The 20,742-nt window shown below is 50.2% G+C and overlaps 2 protein-coding genes across 9 annotated transcripts in view; both read left to right on the forward strand.

The window, feature by feature from the left end:
* THADA (THADA armadillo repeat containing) overlaps positions 1-13,195 on the forward strand; it is a 362,922-nt gene extending 349,727 nt beyond the window's left edge. For 5 of the 8 annotated variants that reach the window (XM_064277147.1, XM_064277149.1, XM_064277148.1 and 2 more), the window contains 2 exons: positions 10,761-10,930; positions 12,039-13,195. In XM_064277147.1, the coding sequence (XP_064133217.1) occupies positions 10,761-10,930; positions 12,039-12,431 (563 nt within the window). In that variant the 3' untranslated portion in view covers positions 12,432-13,195. The other 3 variants (XM_064277151.1, XM_064277150.1, XM_064277152.1) reach the window with 3 other exon arrangements.
* A 4,006-nt stretch (positions 13,196-17,201) lies between these two features.
* On the forward strand, positions 17,202-19,694 carry ZFP36L2 (ZFP36 ring finger protein like 2). The gene is made up of 2 exons (XM_003416098.4): positions 17,202-17,553; positions 18,062-19,694. Exons 1-2 carry the CDS (start codon positions 17,503-17,505, stop codon positions 19,502-19,504), a joined length of 1,494 nt encoding a protein of 497 aa, XP_003416146.2. The 5' UTR covers positions 17,202-17,502; the 3' UTR covers positions 19,505-19,694.
* The last annotated feature ends 1,048 nt before the right edge of the window (positions 19,695-20,742 follow it).

The following is a 20,742-nucleotide window of genomic DNA, read 5'->3' on the forward strand; positions in this document are numbered from 1 at the left end:
ATGATATGCTGATTGTTTTCATTCATATTGGCTGTATCCATTTTTAAAATCAATTAGGGGAAAAAAAATGTGTTTACCCAGTGATTTGAGGTGGGCCCACATTTTTTGAAATTATAGCTTTTTTAACTTTAAAAACATAGGTTTTAAGAAATTATCTTTTCTTTAAAATGAAAACAAAAGATTTTCTAGGGTATTTCAGATTTCATGATAGGTCACCAGGAAAAATGTTTACATTTGGCAGATCAAAGATTTTATGGCATGTGGCTGTTCTGTGGGGATCTCATTTTTTGTGAGCTGGGTCCCCAGGAAAATTGGGGAACCTGGGCCATTTCTTGCATCCCAAAATAGCTAGAAAATGAAGAAAAAGCAGATTACTAATATTTGAAGACTTTTTTTTCCAAGTATTTTAAAAATTTCAGATGATGATGTTTTTATCCTTTTCCTTCAGCCCTGGAAACATGTTTCCAGCTCTAGACAGAAAGGCTTTGTAGGAAGCCCTTCACCCGAAAGGGCTGCTTTTGACCTGTTGTCACCTCCCTGTCCAGGGAGTTGGCAAGAAGAGGGGTGAGGATGCCTTCCTGGAAAAAGGAGATGAGCTTATTCCTTATCTGCCCCAAGTAGACGCCCGGGCCTCTGGTGAAAGCTGAAAACTTCCATCCATCCATCTGTCCACTAGACTGTTTGCTTGAAGAGACTTTAATCAAGGAACTAGTTGTGTGGGAAGGGTTGAAGCAAGATTTCTCAACCTCAGTACTACTGGCATTTTGGGCTGCTTAATTCTGTTGTGGGGGCTGGCCTGTGCTTTGTAGGTTGCTAAGGATCATCCCTGGCCTCCACACAGTGCATGCCAGTAGCACTACTTCCTCCTAATGAGCCAACCAAAAATGTTTCCAGGCGTTGACAGATGTCCCCTGGGGAGCAAAGGCTCCTCTAGTGTTGCAAACCACTGGGTTAAGGGAAGCAGTAAGTGATGTTGAGGCACCTAGAGACCAGCAACAGTAGGGAGCTCTTGTCACCCCTGTACCTGAGAGGAGAGGCAAGGAGGTTACCAAAACCCGCTGAGAGTTGGAGAGGGGGAGTGGGGCTGCCCAGCAGGTGCTCTGGCCATGGAGGGATGCAGCCATTGCCTGAATCTTGATGACTTATAGGCAGGGCTTTGAACTGGTTCCTTCTGGTTCAAACCCCTGCTGAGAATTTGCATGTGTAACAAGTCCCCTGCTGAGAATTTGCATTTCCACTCCAGATATACTGAATCAGAATCTACATTTTAACAAGACCCCCAGGTGATTCTTAGGTATAACTTCCTTGTTAGAAATGCAAATTCTCAGCAGGGGTTTGGGCCAGAACTGGGTTAGAAGCCCTACTTACCGGGAAGGGTGCACGGTAGAAAAATCCCAACTCCTCTCTCTTCCAAACCCTCCAATATCCCAGTGTTTCCTTCCCATTGTTGTTGTTAGGTTCTGGTGAGTCAATTCTGACTTATAGTAACCCAGTGTGACAGAGTAGAACTGCTCCATAGGGTTTTCTAGGCTGTAATCTTTATGGAAGCAGCTCACCAGTTCGTTTCTCCTGTGGAACCACTTGGTGGATTTGAATTGCCAAACTTTTGGTTGGCAGCCACACTCTTAACCCTCGTGCCACCAAGACTCTTTTTCCTTTCCAGCAGAGGAATCCAACTAGAAACCAAATGACAAAGAAACCTAGGTAATGCAATCCATGGAGGTCAGCCTCCTGTGGTACCGAGCAGGTTGGAGACACACTGAGAATGTATCTAGGGGAGTGACAGACAAAATAACCAGCATTCTACCCATCCATCCATTTAACAATAAGAGGCAGCTTAGCAAAGTGGTCAAGAATACAGGCTCTGGAGCCAAACAAGCCTGGGTTTGTATCTGGCTCTACCACTTACAACCTATGTGATCTCAGACAAGTTACTTCTCTAAACTTCTAAATCCTTACATGTAAAATAGTAGTAATAATTCTGCCTCCATATGTTTTAGTTACCTAGTGCTACTGTAACAAAAAGTACCACATGTGGATGGCTTTAAAGAGCAGGAATTTATTATCCCATGGTTTTGGAGGGTAGAAGTCCAAACCATCAGCTTTAGGGGAGGATGCTCTCTTGTCATTTAGCCCCGAGAGTTTGAGTTCCTTGGCATTCCTTGGAGTCTGCCGTCCCCCTGTGCATGTCTCCATGCTATTTTGCTCTTTTTATAACTCAGAAGTGATTAGGTTTAGGACCCACCTACTCTATGACCTCCTTAACATAAAAAAAGAAAATCCATATTTCCAAACAGGGTCATATTTACAGGTACAGGGGTTAGAATTTTAACACATATTTTGGATGTGGACACAATTCAGTCCATAACAACGTGTATGGCCTGATACTTGGAATCTTGGAGTTTTCCCATTGCGGAAGTAATACAAGTCACAAATGAATTACTTAGTACAAGACCATACTCAAGTGCCAATTGAATGGTCTACTATATGCCCACTGCTATTTTATTGGTGATCATGGGAAAAGAAAATACATGGGGTTCAGCCATGGAATGCCCTCCCTTACCATCTTTGAACACATTCAGTGCTGTGCAGATGTGGGTAGAGGAAGATCAGAGTGGGCTGGAGAAATCTAGACCACAGGACCGAGATGGCTCCTGAAGAATGGGTAGGCCTGGCTAATCAAGGTGTTGAAGAAGGTTATGCCAGACGGGGAATGGTAAGTAAATCAAAGCAAGAAAGGTGGAGGGAGAGGGAAGGCCCAGGAAGGCAGTGGGAGAAACTATTGAGAGGAGGGCTTTGGTTAAGGACCTCAGCCAGCGTTCTCATCTGTACAGGTTGACCTGGGCCCAAATGCCTTCCCTCCCCAGTTCCCTAGTGTTGTAGGGGTCACAAACTCAGATGTCCCCAGGGCTAGGCAAGTGATGCACACCTGTGAAATGGGGCAGGTAGCAGGCAGTAGGGTGGACCCAGACCTGATGTTCAGCCGCCTTCTGTAGGGTGTGGCCGCTGCTCTGCTTCTGGCAGCTGTTGCCACATTAAAATGCAGACCCAGTGACACCAGATTCTAATTTTCTGAATTTGCAAAAGATGGTGGAAATTTGACTTTTTATGAGGAATTTCCGAGTTTGTTAAAGCCATGCGAGCTGTATCCAACTTGGGTAAAGACCAAACAGTCCATTAGCCCCCCTGCTTCTGATGGGTTCCTCAGGGTAGAGGGTGGGGGGAGGCAGAGGGCAGTGAGGCCTCTGGGAAGCCCCAGGAAGAGTTGAAGGGCAGAGTCAGCAGCTGAACCAAGTTTTTGGTTCCACACTTGTTTCTCATGAATAATTAAAATATGGGCCCTTGCCCTCTCGCGGATGAGAAGTGAAGAACCATGTGGAGAAGACTGTGGAAATAATGAGGTTGTGTGGAAACAGCCCAGTGAAACCTTAAAATATTTTCACTCATAAAAAGAAGATGACACAGTAATTCAGTGAAACCCTGCCTTTGCCTCCTCAGGCCTGCCTCACCCTGTCTTCTGCCCCAGCCTCACCTCTTCAGTGAGCAAGTCCAGTCTCTCTGCTACTCAGACTCTGGGCTCCTCCCTTCCCATCCCAGCTGTGCTTGGCCTCTTCCCCTGCCTGGCCAAGGTTCCCCTGCTTAAAGTTCTCCCTCCTCCCAGTCCCCACAACTTTTCACCCTTTTCTGTCCTTTCAGTGCTGCTACTAATGATATGCTTAGTCTCCATCGTACACCCAAAGCCCATTAAACCATTGCCGACAGGTCAATTCTGACTCATTGTGACCCTGTAGGACAGAGTAGAACTGCCCCAGCTTAGACTATTCCCTGGCACGTCATATGTCAGCCTGCCAAGAACTCTCTGAGAGAAAGGACTGGGGATTTTCCTCAGGATTCTAATAGTGCTCCCCACACAGGAGGTGATCCATAAGTACTTGTAGGCAGATAAAAGCTTGGATTGGTGTGTAGGTGGATGGTGATGGATGGACGGATAGACAGTCGGTTGGATGGCAGGGCCATCTAATACCTTCACCAACCCCCTAAAACTGAGGGATTTTCCACAGGTGCCTGAAACAGGATTATCCAGAGCTAGGGACACAGAAAGGTCACCGAGTGGCATAGATGGTTTGCGTTCAACTACTAACCTAAAGGTTGGCAGTTCGAACCCACCCACAGAAGAAAGGCATGGTGATCTGCTTCCGTAAAGATCACAGCCAAGAAAACCCCATGGAACAGTCCTCCTCTCTAACACACAGGGTCGCCATGAGTCGGAATCAACTTGACGGCAACAAGTTTAGGGGCAGAGAATCCAAACCATCACCATTTATTCAGCATTTACTGTACTGACTTGACTCTTAGGAAAGACTGGGACAGAGACTTGACCAACAGCCTTAGTCTAGAAGGCATCTCTCTCATGACGCTTGTAATCCATGGTCTGAAATAGTTTTCAAGGTTTGCACCTGGCGAAAATCCACACTGGCTTTTTCCTTTTAATTGGCACAGTTAAAGACGACCTCAAAGCCTGTGACTTCACCTGTCTACCTGCCTAGAAAGTAATGTTCACCTCCCTTAGCGGGAGAATACCAACTGGGACGCAGTATATCTCCCAGCCTCGAGGTGAGTCTCTTCACAGAGATGGGGAAGAAGACAGGGAGAGGGAATAGTTGGCCCTCCACCCCCACCCCGTGTCCACATCAGGAGTGTCAGCAAAAGTTGCTGATAGCTAGGCATCTGCCTCAGCAGGAGACCCACAATGTGGCTGGGGCAGTAGGCAGAGGAAGCCTAAACTGGAGGAGTCCTGAAACCTCATGTTGGCTCCCATCCTCTATAAGACAAGTGACTTATCCATCACAAGGAAGGAGGGCACTGCGTTCGCCAGTCCTAAATGTTGACTTGTTAGTTTCCAGCTCACTTCCAAATGACCGTCAGGCACCCTCGTGTCAGCCTGCCGCAGACATGAGTGTCCTTCGGCAAACCTCCCTGTTGGAACCACTCCCCAGGGGTTCTGGAGTGTATTTCATACCCTGGTGGCATAGTGGTTAAGTGCTACGGCTGCTAACTGAAGGTCGGGAGTTCAGATCCACCAGGCGCTCCTTGGAAACTCTTTGGGGCAGTTCTACTCTGTCCTATAGGGTCGCTATGAGTCGGAATCGACTCGACGGCAGTGAGTTTAGCTGGGTAGCCTCTGGGAGGAGGAAGCTCGGAGGCGACTAATTTCCCTAGTGTTCCAGCCCATGCTGCCTTCTCCTGTCCATAACTCCTGCAGTCTCGGGATCTGAACCTGATGTTCTCACTTTGCCTTGGTGTGTCTTACCTTCCCACCTAGACTGCCAGCTTCTTGAAGGCAGGATATTGGCATTTGCTTGCTTTCCCACCATGTCTAGCACAGTGTTGGCCATATAGATGTTCAGTAGCTATTTCCTATCTAACAAAGGGTCAGGCAGAATCCCAGCTCTTCCAGGATGTTGTCTCGGACATCTTCTCAGATCCCTCTCCACCCTGCTGACAGACCAGCCATTCACTCCTGCAGAGGCCTGTAGCACCAGAGGCCTGAGCTCTACAAGCCAGCACTTACCAGGTATTAACCGTCTGTGAGCTCAGGTAGACTGTGAGCTCTTTAAAGACAGGCACTGTGGTCAAGCGTCCTCCCAGCACCTAGCACCGCCTTAGGCACACAGTGGATCCTTTCTCTTCTGTAACAGCTTTATTGAGATATAATTCACATGCCGCACAATTCACCCATTTAAAGTGTACAGTTCACTGGCTTTCAGTATATTCTTGAAGTGTACAACCATCACCACAATTATTTTTAGAACATTTCCCTCTTTCCGAAAAGAAACCCTGTATGTAACCAGTGTCACTGATCATTATGTCTAAAAAGTCTAGAAACTGTTAAATGGGAGCAGGTTTTGCTGTGTACTGATGAGCAATCACTCCCCATTCCTCCAGGTCCCCTGCCCCCCAGCCCTAGGCAACCACTAACCTACTTTCCATCTCTATGGATTTGCCCAGTCTGGACATTTCATATAAATGGGATCATACAATGTGGGGTCTTTTGTGACTGGCTTCTTTCACTTAAGGATCCTTGGTGGCACAGTGGTTAAAGCACTCGGCTGCTAACCAAAAGGTCGGAGGTTTGAACGCCACCAGCTTCTCTGTGGGAGAAAGATTACAGCCTTGGAAACGCTACGGGACAGTTCTGATTTGTCCTTACAGAGTCACTATGAGTCAGAATGTACTCGACAGCAAGGGATTTAGGTTTTTTTGTTTGTTTCTTTGACTTAGCGTAATGTTTTCAAAGTTCATAGTTTTGTAGCGTGTATCAATATTTTATTTATCAGTTCTTCAGCTGATGGATATTTGGGTTGTTTCCACTTCTAAGCTATTATGGATCATGCTGCTGTGACAGCTCATGTACCAGTTTTTGTGTGAACACGTTTTCACTTCTCTTGGGCGTATAGCTGGGAGTAGAATTGCTAGGTCATATGCTAACTCTATGTTTAACCTCTTGAGGAACCCCAAACTGTTTTCCAAAGAGGGTGCACCATATTACAGTCCCACCAGCAATGTATGAGGGTTCCAATTTCTCCACGTCCTTCCCAACATTTGTTATTATCTGTTTTTTTGATTCTAGTCATCCCTATGCCTGCGAAGCATTAATCTCATTGTGGTTTTGATTTGCATTTCCCTGATGCCTAAATTAAACATCTTTTTGTGTGCTTACTGGCCATTCCTATATCTTCTTTGGAGAAATGCCTGTTCATATTCTTTGGCCATTTTTAAATTAGGTCATTTGTCTTTTTGTTACTGAGTCGTAAGAGTTCTTTACATATTCTGGTTACAAGTCTCTTACCAGATACAGGATTTGCAAATATTTTCTCTCCTTCTTTGGATTGTTGTTTCATTTCCTTGATGGTATTTTTTGTAGAACTAAATTTCTTAATATCGATGGCATCCAACTTATCAAGTTTTTTCTTTGGTTGCTTGTGCATTTGGCATCATACTTAAGAAACGTTGCCTAATCCAAGATCACAAAGATTTACTCCTATGTTTTTTTCGAAGACTTTTATAGATTTAGGTCTTACATTTAGGTGTTTGGTCTGTTTTGAGTTAATTTTTGTGTGTGGTATGGTATACAGATCCAGTTTCATTCTTTTGCATGTGGATATCCTGTTGTCTCAGCATGTTAGTTGAAAAGATTATTCTTTCTCTATTGAATGGTCTTGGTATCCTTGTTGAAAACGAATTGGCTGTAAATATGAATGTTTATTTCTGGACTGTATTCTGTTCCATTGATCTGTATGTCACTATGCCATACAGTATGCCAGTATCACATTGTCTTGATTACATTAGCTTTATAGTAAGATTTTAAATCCTGAAAAGTGGGTCCTCCAACTTTGCTGTTCATTTTCAAGACCGTTCTGGCTGTTCTGGGCACACAACAGGTTCTTAAAACATACTTGTTGCTTGGTCACTTGCTTTCTTGTTTTGCTGATGGACTGGTGAACCCATACGAGTCTGGCCAGCCTGCATATTTCGGTGAAAAATTCTGTCCCTACTCTTTAGCCTCCACTTCACGAGGCATTTGGCCGTTAGTTATCTAGGCTATTCTGGTGAGCTGCCTTAGACCAAGACAAGATAGTAAAAGAGAGAACTCGTGGGATGTATCTGACCCCTCAGCCAGGAGAATTGAATCCAACTCATCCTCTTCCCCTCTCCCTAACATCCCAGGCTTCCTTCCTCTTCTTGCAGGGTCAGTGTTTAGGTGGTTATAATTTTATCTAGGTCCACCCCAGGCAAGGAGTTCCTGGGTGATGCAAATGGTCACCTTTCTCAGCTGCTAACGGAAAGGTTGGCAATTCGAGTCCACCCAGAGGCACCTCAGAAGAAAGGCCGGGTGGTCTACTTCTGAAAAATCAGGCATTGAGAATCCTGTGGAGCACAATTCTACCCTGACACACATGGCGTTGCCCTGAGTTGGAACTGACTTGGCAGCAACTGGTTTTAGCTCCAGCCAGATCACCCCAGTCTTACTCTCGTGCCCCCATCACTCCCACCCCTCTCGCCCCTTTCTAAGCATGATTCTTGGCAAAATGGTGTAGGATGAGAGCTCGCTGTCCTATCAGATGGGGCGGGTGCAGAGCCTGACCTCATGGTGGTCACCTTCATGTTTTGTGGACCCAAGAGGAGTGTTGCCTGAGCTGCAGCCCCTGATCTTGCTGGTGGATGAAACTTTTTTTCCCTTTGAGGCTTTCGGTCCTTATCTTAAGGAGACAAAAAAGATAGCTGGAGAGAGAGGAGTCAATCAGAAGGGCAGTTTTCTGAAAGACTTCAGGATAAACAGACCTGCCACTGGTACCACAATGCTGAGGACTTACCGCTTTGACCATTTTTCAAAACATGGCCCCCAGCAGGGAGCTTTTTAAAAAAAAAAAAAAAACAGTGATAAAACCAAGTCTGACTTCTTCATTTCCGTGGGATGCTGGGAGTGTTTCTCGTTGGCCACGCTGTAGGGTGAAGGGGCAGGCAGGAAGGAGCCTGCCCAGAGACAGACTTAGCCTCGCACCACCGCTGCCAGCCATGCAAACTTGGACCTGTTACCTAACCTCTGAAACACAGCTCCCTCATTTGTTAACTGGGAATACCTCCCTCATAGGATTGTGGGAGCAGTTAATGATTCCACAGAAGTGAAGTGTTATTGTGAAGAATACTACTACCCAACCCCAACCCAGTGCCGAGTCGATAGTTATCATTTATTAATGCTTTCTTTGTGCTGGTTCCAATGTAAGTGTTCAGATGAAATCAAGGGGGCTAAAGGAAGAGATTTCATGATCTCCAGAGCCATGAACTGGTATCTTTTGAGCATCTGCTATGTAATTTCATTTTCTGCTGGTCCTCATATGTATTTTCAGTTCTTTGGGGCTCTAGAGTAGTTGAGAAAGACACAGAGGAGTTGGGTAGAGAAAAAAATAGAGTCTGTAGTGAAGGTGAAGGCCTGACTGGCACATGGCTCAGGTCTACAACCAGACTGGGCTTCTGCCACTGCCTCCACCTCTTCATCCTCCTGCTTCCTCCCCCTATAAATCCTCCCAGTTTAAATCCTGGTCCCAGGCTGCGGAGCCAGTAGCTTGGGACGTGGGGGTACTAGGGTGTAGGTCTCATAGGGGATTTATTTGGGGCTCTGAGGATGGTAAGATCAGCCCTTTTGGCGGCTTACGTGAGTCCAGCTCCCCTCTGTGCCCTCTAGGTCCTCCTGGAGGCCACCGACCTTGCTCAGCTAGCCATAAAAACCTGTGTCTCTTGAACATTGCTGTTAATTCTCAAACATGTGCTCTGCGTGCACACAGCAGTTGCTGATTCTGCTTTCTTTACAGCCACCTAGAGCTCTGTGACTGTGTGTAAGTGGGCTAACCTTTCTGAGCCAAGTTACCTCCTCTCTGAAGTAGCGATAATCGTGCCCAACCCATAGGATTAGAGATAAAGCACTTGATTAGGGCCTAGCACATCATCGGCCCTCATCGGGGCCATCAGGTAAGCCAGGCTCAACACCCTGGGGAGCAACAGTAAGCCTTCCATTCCCAACTCTGAGCCTTCTCCCCATGCGCTGAGTAAATCTCATTTGGGGCTCAGTGGTCAAGGACAGGCCTGTCTGCTGGAGTTGGAGAATCTGGATTTGGGACACACAAGCTCAGCAGAAGTGGGTCATTGAAAGACAGCTACTGGCGTGCGCTGGATCAGGTTCATCGTCTGAGGGGCGGGACTTCAGTCCCATATTTCAGATCTCCTCCAGGGTGCGGGTGGGCAGGGGCAGGGTTGTTAGCGGAAGTGAGGCAATACCCTGAGCCTCCCTACAAACCCATATTTAGGACAGTCTCAGGCAAAATGGTGAAGTAAGCAGTGGTTTCCCCAAGGCACCCCACTTCCTCTTTCTGTACCCCATTCTCCTCCTTCAGCACCCCTCCCCCAGGTAGCCATGGAGACAAGCCTCTGAAAAACGAATTCACTCTAAGACAGAGGCCAGCAAACTGGGGTCCAAGGGCCAAATACCGCCCACCACCTGTTTTTGAACATCCTATGAGTGACGAATGGTTTTTACATTTTCAAATGGTTGGGGGGAAGAATCCAAAGAAGAATATTTCTAGACACAAGAAAACCCGTGTCCATAAATGAAGCTTTACTGGAGCACAGTCACACCCATTTGTTTATATATTGCCGGTGGCTGCTTCCCACAACAACGGCAGAGTTGAATACTTGCGATGGAGGCCCTATGGACTACAATGCCTAAAATATTTATTCTTTGGCCCTTTCAGAAAAAGTTTGCTGATCCTCTGCTTTAAGGTATTAGAGATTTCATGTGCTGTATGTCTAAGGGGATTTGCTTTCAGAAAGCAAAGGGAAGGGGCAAACTAATGGAATCCGGCCCGTGGGTGCCTACAGTGGAGACATGAGAGGGGATGCTATCCTGATACCTTCCAGTCACACTGGAGAGGCTGAAGGGAGAGAAGTGCCCATTCCTGCAGGTAGGGCTACTTGTGTCCACACAGGGATAGGGAGCGTGCGGTGGGCCATGAGGCCTGTGACTCATTGTAGCTGCGTAGACAGCAGGCCTCAGAAGTGGCTTCAGTGAAGCCAACCCACCAGTTTCCCTGCCAGTGGGAAGCAGTGATTTTACCTGGGCCCACACGGTCCCACAGTCTGACAGAGCCTCCTCAGGCTGGCACTGGGTGGCACGTTCATTGCTTGCCTCTCTACTCTCTCTGCAGAGTTTGCCTTCTGCCAGGTGGATGCCTCGATCGCTCTGGCTCTGGCCCTGGCTGTCTTGTGTGACCTGCTCCAGCAGTGGGACCAGCTGGCTGCAGGACTCCCCATCCTGCTGAGATGGCTATTGGGCGAGGGTGACGACCTCGTGGTCTGTGCAGAGAGCACGTGTCAGGTAATTCAGGCACCTTGAGGCAACGGGAGGCAGAGTTGGAGTGTCCTGAGCCCACTAGATACAGCACTTACAGGCTTGATTGGGCCTAGTGTGCCCACTGCAGGTGTGCCCCTGGATGCTCGGCTACAGCAAGAACCAACCAGGAAAGTCTCCGCGTGATCGCGGCAGCCTGCTGGGTGCTGCTGTGGGCATTCGGGAAGCTCTCGTGCTGCTTTTGGGGTTACAGTGGTAAGCGTTCAGATCAGTGGGGGAAGAGGACTTTGAAAGGGCTCCTGGGAGGTTGAGAATTTCATTATGGAGGATGCATATTGGTCAACATTGGAGTAGCTCAGGGCTCCTCAAAGTTAGGTCTGAGGGTCAAGCATTTCCAGAGAATCAGGTATTTTTCTAGGATACTTGCTGCTTAAAGAACACTATTAGCCCCCTTCAGATGGGGGGGCACAGTCAACAGACAGGGAAACTGAGGACCAAAACAAGCAGCAAAATCATCTGGAGAAGTGAAAATCAGACCCAGCAGTGTCTGACTCAGCCGGCCTTCCCGGCCTCCCCAGCAGACCAAGGGTTCCAAAAGCAGGCTGTTTATGGGAAATTTGGAGACATGATAAAGTGTCTGTGATAAAATGGCCTTGAGAATCCACAGCTTGTAGAAATTTGGTTTCAGACTTAAAGACTGGTGCCTTGTGCTTGATAATTCTTTGCTCTTTGTTCTGCTACTGAGATCTCCCTTCCTCCCTTCCTATTCCCACACACACGCCTTAGGTCTAGGGCCCACTCCCATGGTGAGGTTCCCTGGTTACCTAGCTTTCAACATCAGGCACCCAAAATATCTCGGCTTTGAACCACAAATACATCTTTATCAAAGGTCATGTTCAGTCTAGGGGGAAAAAAAATCCTCTCTGGTGGAGATGTACAACGAGTGAAAATAGAAGGTGACTTTCAAGGCAGCAAGTGGTGTGTACACGTGGGTGTTGACAGGCCAGAGTGGGCCCTCTGTCAGGTGGGGGAGGGGCCGTGCCTCTTCTGCATCTGGGAGGACTCTCCTTAGCCTAGGCCGGGATTTGGCGGCATTCCCTGTTAGGCTGACATTTGGCTTTTTCGTTGGGTTTAGGTGGAAGACTACCTGTTTGAAAAAGCAGATGTCAACTTTTGGGCTGAGACCCTGGTCTTCGTGAAATACCTCTACAAGCACCTCTTCTGTCTGCTCTCTAAATCTGGCTGGCGCCCCCCCAGCCCTGAGAATCTCCATCACCTTCGAAGGATGGCGTCAGAGCAGTACCACCTCCTCTCCCAGCTCTTCCGAGAGCTGCCACCAACCGCCGAGTTTTTGAAGACAGTGGAGTTCACGAGACTGCGCATTCAGGAGGAAAGGACTTTGGCTTGTCTGAGGCTGCTGGCCTTTCTGGAAGGAAGGGAAGGAGAAGACACCCAGGTTCTCAGTGCTTCTGATTCTCCTCCAGAAGCGAGTCACCTAACTCTGCCAAGAACAGAAACAGCGTGTTGAACAAAGAAGCTTCTAGGCGTAGAGAGCGTGGACTACCCCTCCGCCAAATCTGCAGGAAATGTGTTGAACATCAGTTCAAGAACTTTCCTCCTTCATCCTCCCCTGCTTCTGTGAGGCTAGTCTTATGTCCCTTCCTACAGAGGCATTTTTCTTCCGTTCACTTGTTCAAGTCAGCCAGGTTTACTGCAGCTACTGTAGGAAGTGAGGCCACCACGTTAAGTATGTACTCTGTTCCCAGGTGCAGGCCAGCTGCAGGCCTGAATTAGCCTCTTTTGTCCCCCAGCACCTCTGACATCCAGCCATAGGCTGTCTGCATTGACTGCCTGTGAACTGACTCTATAAAATTGAGCTTTTGGTTGGGTTCCCCCCCGCCCAGAATTGGGTTTTAACACATGATCCTCTCCGCCTTTTTTAGCTGGATGTAGGGGCTGGATTAGTTGGCCAACAGCCCATTTGATCCGATTTCTACATTTTATTCCATCTCAGCAAGGCAGAAATACGTTCCAAATGTTAAATCTTGAGAGAATGAAGGACCAACTTCATACAGATAATTTTGTTTTTATTGTTTGCATGTGTAAGGCCTGCAGTGACCTACACATTCCGTCCTGTTAAAAGAGCCACTGAGAGCTCCTCTCACCCCAAAATAAGTGTTTGTGATAATGCCAGGAAACCTGATTTTGCCACCCAGTGAAAACATACACTCTTGGCTGGCAGAAGCAACCTGGGGACAGGAGGCCTAGAATAAATGATTTATTTGAAGCTTATACTGTTGACTATCGTTTGCTTGATGACAATTACAATAAGATACTCAAGATGCCAGTAAACACGTTCACCCATTTTAGTGATTTAATCTAGAAACCTTAAGAATTTTGTGCCTTTCCAAGCCCATTCCAGCCCTCTGCCCCAGATACCCAGCAGGTGTCGCTCTTGCACACATTTTGCTGCCGGGGCTCTGTTTTCCGTGGGCTTTTGCCATTTTCAATTTATAATTGCGGAGCAAGCATTGTGGACAGTTACCCTGAGATTCATAGCTTGGATGGGTCTTAGCCTCATCTACGTCTATTTTTCATCCTAAAAAAGTTATCTGAAAAAGCCCTTTCAGTCATAGTGTAAAACTTGCCCCAGCTTTTAGGGTCTGTGAATATTTTTAAATACTTCTCAGGTGAGCACTCACTTAGAATTATTTTATTGATGTTTAATTCACGTCGAGAGTTCGATATGATCGTGTCCTACTGCTGAAAAGCAGCTATTTCAAATGTAATGTTTCTTTGAGTGAAAACCACCTAACGCTAAAAACACAGCCACGGTGGTGGAAGTATAAAGGGCCCTGAAGAAAGTCAAGGAAAGAACTGAGTGCCAAAGTTCTGTCCTTTAGAGGACAGGAAATGTGCTGGGTGGTTTTGCACCATTCGGCCCAAAATGTGGTTTTTGTGATCCTGAATTCCTTACCTGGTTAGGCATCTCTCAAGCCCAAACCTGATGGAAATGTACCAACCTAACACTTTTTTCTTCTGAGAAGATGTAGCTAAGAAAGTCGGGGAATTATTAGGGTAATGTGATAGCCATGAAGAGTCATTACTAAGCTGGCCCCAGCAAAGCCCAGCTCATTGGAAAAGGCCAGTATTCCTTTTTGCTCCATTTAGAATGAAATAAAAGCAGTTACGTAATAATAAAAATACTTCATACTAGCCAGTACTCTGTACCAGAGCACATACCATGTTTACATGCTATCTCCAGAATCCTTCTAACAGGCCTGCAAGTGGGTGTTCTCATCACTGTTAAATGGGAATTACCCTTGATTTTGATCTTGGCTCTGGCCAGCCTGGGAGGGCGACGCAGGTGCTCCCACTGGTTTTGTATTTGAAATCTTCTTTCTGACCTAATAGCCAAGGCTAGGGAAATGACTTCCATCCTTTCCTGATGCAGCCCCAGGAAGAGGCTCAGAGGACACCCTGCTCTAGGGGCCACTTCAGCAAAAAACAAAGCAGATCAGGGTTCTTGAATGCCCTGGGCATTTGCTCCAAATGTCAGCCACAGCCGCCCAGCCCTGTCTAGGGGCCAGTGCAGGCTGGGGGGTGAGAGAGAAAAGCAGTTTTCCACCACTTTTGAAGTCACCACCCTCAGCACCAAGCACTAGGGTCCGAGGTTTTGGTATCTGAACTTAGAATTCTGTGGACTCTCAGCCCAGAGCCCTCGCTTTCCTCAAGTTTATGCTTTTCTTTTTTTTTCTTAAATACTTAAGATAGCTTATACTTATCTTTTTTTTTTTTTAAGAGCAGCTTTATTGGAGATAAAATGCACATACCATACAATTCACCCCATTTAAGTGTACCATTCACTGTTTAGTAAATTCACAGGGTGGTCCAACCGTCACTGCAATCTAATTTGCAAACATTTTTGTCCCCCATGAAAGAAGCCCATACCTATTGGCAGTTACTCCCATTCCCCTCCTCTTAGCGCCTGGCAACCATTAATCTACTCTTTGTCTCTATGGCTTAACCTGTCCTGGACATTTCATATAAACGGAATCATATATGGTCTTTTCTGACTGACTTCAAGGTTCACCAGTTGTAGTATCAGTACTTCAGTCCTCCTTATTGCCCAATAGTATTCTGTGTCGTGTGGGTATATATACCACATTAAATTCCCAACCCTCGGGTGATGGACAGACATTTGGGTTGTTTCCACTTTTGACCATGATGGATCATGCTGCTTTGAACATCCCTGTACAAGCTGCCTGTCGATATATGTTTTCACTTCTTCAGTATATACCTAGGAGTGAAGGTGCTGGGCTGTACGGTAGCTATATTTACCATTTTGAAGAATTGCCAAATTTTCCAAAACGCACCATTTTTACATTCCCACCAGCAGGAGGGCTTCAATCTCTCTACATTCTCGATTAACACTTGTTATTGGCCATATTTTTTACTACAGCCATCCCTGGTGGCATAGCAGTTAAGAGCTACGTCGGCAGTTCGAATTCACCAGGTGCTCCTTGGAAACCCTATGGGGCAGTTGTTATAACTTTTAAACAGCCTTACATATATCGTCTCATTTGTGCCCTGACGGAGGTGAGAGAGAAATAAAACAAGATTTATCTTAATTTTACAAGTAAGAAAACCCAGGTAACAAGATGATGTGATTTGCCCAAGATCACACGGCTTGTAAGGGGCAGGGCCTGAACTCCAGTCCTACATTTCTGATCCTAAAACCCTGGCTCGGCAAGTGTGGGGTAAGGTAGTCAGTTCGTGAATGAAGGACCTGGCCCTTTCCTTCCAGTGTAACCCCCAGGAGATAGGAGTGCAAAGAAACACAGCAAGAAAAAATCAAGTTTGGGAGGGGGTGTGGGTCGTGTGACTTCCTTCTTGGCCGGTACCGGACCTTCCAGCTTGGGCCCAAGTTTGACCTGGGCTGCCAGGTGTGCAAAATCGTGGGCCGGGCTCCAGCTTGTTGACAGCCAGCCAGTGTAGACGCGAAGTGAGGAGTGTACCGACCGGCCTGAAATGAGTCTGCCCAAAGAAGTCAGCGGCTTTAGCCTCACTGGGCGCTAGAGGGGGTGCCTGTCCCGTACCCGGTCGGGGGCGGGGCGCTGAGTCGCGCCGAGCTGGCAAAGTGCATTTCCCAGCGCAGGCTGTTGGGGTGTGGGGCTGAAGAGAGGGAAGCAACGGGAAGGCGCGCCCACCATCCATGTCCTCGGTGCCCAACTCGGGCTGCAGGCCTACCTCACCCGGGGTCTGCGGCCCGCACCGAATTAAGGCGGGGCGCGGCGTCCCAACCGCTGGAGAGGAAAGGGGCTTGGAGGACACTCAGGGCCCGAGTTGTGCCGGGGCGAGGAGCCTCGGTCGGCAGTTGGACCCCAGTCCCAGGAGAGCTGGGGAACGCCGGGCAGAGCAGAACAGTAGACGGACGGGAAGTGGCGTCCATGCTTGCGCGACTCTTCCAGCCTTTCCTCCCAGCCGGCTCCCCCGCCCGGGACGCTCCGCGCCTTTGGCCCTGGCTCAAGGTCTTGTGATGTGATTAGCAAAGCCAGTGCCTTGTCCTCAGACACTCAGCCCTGCCCGGCCGCCCCGGCACTCGAGCCCTGTTTACTGCAGCCTGGGCGGGGAGGGGGGCGGAGAAACGGGCCCCAGCTCCTCCGGGCGAGACCGCCGCATCGGTCGCCCGCGTGGCCGCTCCCACCCCCACCTCGCCGCGTCTCCACGTGCAGCTGGGCCGGAGCCGCCACCCTCGGGACTCAGGCCCAGAACCCCCGCTCCCCGGCCAGAGCACCCTTCGCAAATCGGGCAAGCGCGCGGACAGTTGCAATATTCAAGCATTTTGCAATTCCCGCGCCCTGTACAAAACCGAGGGTAAAAGATGAAATGAAAGCTCTCCAAGTCCGCCTGCCCAGCAGGATCGGGCGGGGAAAGGCACGTCTAGAGCTGCAGAACCCTGTCACTTTATACTTGCCGGGGCTTTCCACACCACAGCCCCACATGCGGGGAGCCGCACCTTCCCGCCGCCACCCAGCAGCACCCATCTAGGCCGAGCTCTCCACGCCGCCCCGCGCGCCCAGGCAGCCGGCCCCGCCCCAAAGCCTCCCCACCCCTCTCCCCCGGAGGAAAAAAATTGGCGGCGGCCAATGGGAGGCCGGCAAGGCGCCTGACGTGCGCGAGCCGGCGGGCGGCGTTGCCTGGAGACCCCGGCCGGGTCAGCGTTCTGTCCCCTCCCCCGGCGCGCCCTCCCCGCGGCTGCAGCAGTCCCCGCTCTATATAGGGCGCGCGCTCGCAGGCCGCCGAGTTCCAGCAGTCCGCGAGCTGCCATCGGCTCCGCGCGGGGGGGGCGGGCCGGGCACCCCGGGGGCGCGGAGGAGCGCTCTTTGCTTCTCTCAACTCTCCCCCCACTCCTCACTCCAGGGCACTCAAACCAATCCACGCTGCTTCCCTCTCCCTTTTCTAGCCCCCCAGCAAACTTTCGGTCCCACCTCCGCCCCTCGCCCGTTATTCGTCGTGGCTCAAGCCCCGCCGCGCTGGCCCGAGGGCTTCTCCGGACCTCTCCGTCTGCAGCTGCGACCATTACAGGACCCAGAAACATGTCGACCACACTTCTGTCCGCCTTCTACGATATCGACTTCTTGTGCAAGGTACGCGGCGGAGCAGGGCGGGAGGAGGGCAGGCAGGAAGCCCTTGTTTTCAGACTTCGCTTCCTTTCCTGGCTCTCGGGGACTCCCTCCCCACCTTGACTTTTCGAATCGGGAGAAATCCCGGAGTTTGCAGGAGTGTGTGCTAGCGCCTGTGGGCGGGGAGAAGGAGCAGGGAGGGAGCCGCTGTAGCTGTTTATAGTTTCTCCGGGGCCGACCGCGGCCACGCTGCCCGGGGCTTCCCGGGCCGGGTTTGCGCCGCCCAGCCCGGCGGTCCACCGGCTGGGGTCACATGTCGAAACCGTGCGCGCCCCGCGGTGGGCAGCCTTCGCTGTCCGACTCCTCCCCACGCAAACTCGCTGCTTCTGCGCGTGTACGGGTGGAGGGTGGGGGCCGAGTCGAAATGTGCCAAGAAAAAAAAAAATTTCCGAAGGCTGGAAGTTTACGCTGCAGCTGGCCCCAACCTTTCCCTTCCATTTTCATCCCTTCCCCGCTCCCCTCCCTTTGGCAGACGGAGAAATCCCTGGCCAACCTCAATCTGAACAGCATGCTGGACAAGAAGGCGGTGGGGACGCCGGTGGCCGCCGCCCCCAGCTCGGGCTTCGCGCCGGGTTTCCTCCGACGGCACTCGGCCAGCAACCTGCACGCGCTCGCCCACCCCGCGCCCAGCCCCAGCAGCTGCTCGCCCAAGTTCCAGGGTGCCGCTAACGGCGGCAGCTGTGGCGGCGGCGCTGCGGCCGGCGGCCCGGCCTCCTACGGCACCCTCAAGGAGCCGTCGGGGGGCGGCGGCACGGCCCTGCTCAACAAGGAGAACAAATTCCGGGACCGCTCGTTCAGCGAGAACGGGGAGCGCAGCCAGCACCTCCTGCACCTGCAGCAGCAGCAGAAGGGCGGCGGCGGGGGCTCCCAGATCAACTCCACGCGCTACAAGACCGAGCTGTGTCGGCCCTTCGAGGAGAGTGGCACGTGCAAGTACGGCGAGAAGTGCCAGTTCGCGCACGGCTTCCACGAGCTGCGCAGCCTGACGCGGCACCCGAAGTACAAGACGGAGCTGTGCCGCACCTTCCACACCATCGGCTTCTGCCCCTACGGGCCGCGCTGCCACTTCATCCACAACGCGGATGAGCGGCGGCCTGCGCCGTCGGGGGGCGCCTCGGGGGACCTGCGCGCCTTCAGCCCGCGCGACGCGCTGCACCTGGGCTTCGCGGCGCCCCCTCGAGAGCCGCGGCCCAAGCTACACCACAGTCTCAGCTTCTCGGGCTTCCCGTCGGGCCACCACCAGCCCCCGGGGGGCCTCGAGTCGCCGCTGCTGCTCGACAGCCCCACGTCGCGCACGCCACCCCCGCCCTCGTGTTCCTCAGCCTCGTCCTGCTCCTCGTCGGCCTCGTCCTGCTCTTCGGCCTCGGCGGCCTCCACGCCCTCCGGCGCCCCGGCATGCTGTGCCTCGGCCGCGGCCGCAGCAGCTGCGGCGCTGCTGTATGGCGCGGGGGGCGCCGAGGACCTGCTCCCGCCAGGCTCCCAGTGCGCCGCCTGCTTGGCGGCCTCGTGTGCCAACAACGCCTTCGCCTTCGGCCCGGAGCTGAGCAGCCTGATCACGCCGCTCGCCATCCAGACCCACAACTTCGCCGCTGTGGCAGCCGCCTACTATCGCAGCCAGCAGCAGCAGCAGCAAGGCCTGGCGCCCCCGGCGCAGCCCCCGGCGCCGCCCAGCGCGCCCCTCCCTGCCAGCGCCGCTGCGCCGCCCTCGCCTCCCTTCAGCTTCCAGCTGCCGCGCCGCCTGTCGGAGTCTCCGGTGTTCGATGCGCCCCCCAGCCCCCCAGACTCGCTGTCGGACCGCGACAGCTACCTGAGCGGCTCCCTGAGCTCGGGCAGCCTCAGCGGTTCCGAGTCCCCCAGCCTCGACCCTGGCCGGCGCTTGCCCATCTTCAGCCGCCTCTCCATCTCCGACGACTGAGGCAAGAGGGCGCCAGTGAGGAGGAGGAGGAGAAGAAAGGGGGGCAAGGCCTCTGGGGGGGTGTTGGAGGACACCCCTGGCCACCTCGCCCCTGCTGGGGGGCGGGGATCGGACATAGGCCACTGGCGGACTGCAGGCCGGCCGAGCACTTGGGACTCGAACTCTGCTTGGAGCGGGCCCCACCCCTCCCCTTTCGGCTTCCTCTCGTTTTGCTTTTTTATTATTATTTTTATTATTATTATTCAGAAGTTTCATTGTTGAGCAAAGAAAGCCAACGAACATTTTGTCTTGGTGAACACAATATTCACAACAGGGCAGTTGTGATGCGAATAGAACAAAAAAGAAAAAAACAAACACTCACCTATTTTCGGTCTCCGATATATGTTTGGGACTTGAGGGAAAAAATCAACCCAGCACCAGCAGCTACCAACCACCATTCCATCTCTTAACTTGAAAAGCGTTAGTCATAGTCCAGATGTGGGAACTCTATCTTGAGAGAAGTTCCCAATTGTCATTTGTCTCTCAGACCAGTGTAAACAAACCAGCCAGCCTACCACCTGAACTAAACCTATATAAGCTTTTAGGATCCAGTATTCTGCCAAGAATATGCCTTTGATAGTAGCCCTCGGCCTTAGTTTATTATTTTTTTCTTTTTAACAAAGTTTATATCTAAGAAAAAGAACGATTGCATTCCGAAGTTTCATACAGGTTTCACTGCCCCCACTTAGTGGATGTTCAGCGTAAGAACCATTTTTGTCTGCTCCCTGGAAGCCTTGGACAGAGCTTAGTTTGTATCGTTGGGAAATAACTGCTGAATTTTTAGCTGTCTTGAGTTGATTCGCACCACTGCACCACAACTCAATATGAAAAACTATTTAACTTATTTATTATCTTGTGAAAGGTATACATTGAGAATTTGTTCATACTGTATTTATCAAGTATGATGAGAAGCAATAGATATATATTCTTTTATTATGTTAAATTATGATTGCCATTATTAATCGGCAAAATGTGGAGTTGTATGTTCTTTTCACAGTAATATATGCATTTTGTAACTTCACTTGGTTATTTTATTGTAAATGAGTAAAAAAAATCTTAATTTAAGAGATTGTATGTAATATTTATTTCATTAATTTCTTTCCTTGTTTACGTAAATTTTGAAAGATTGCCTGATTTCTGACACAGAAATCTATCTGGATGCTATGGAAGTAGTTTGAGGAGTATCTTATGAGTTTTCT

Source organism: Loxodonta africana, chromosome 26 (genome assembly GCF_030014295.1).
Source record: "Loxodonta africana isolate mLoxAfr1 chromosome 26, mLoxAfr1.hap2, whole genome shotgun sequence".
NCBI classification, from domain to species: Eukaryota; Metazoa; Chordata; class Mammalia; order Proboscidea; family Elephantidae; genus Loxodonta; species Loxodonta africana.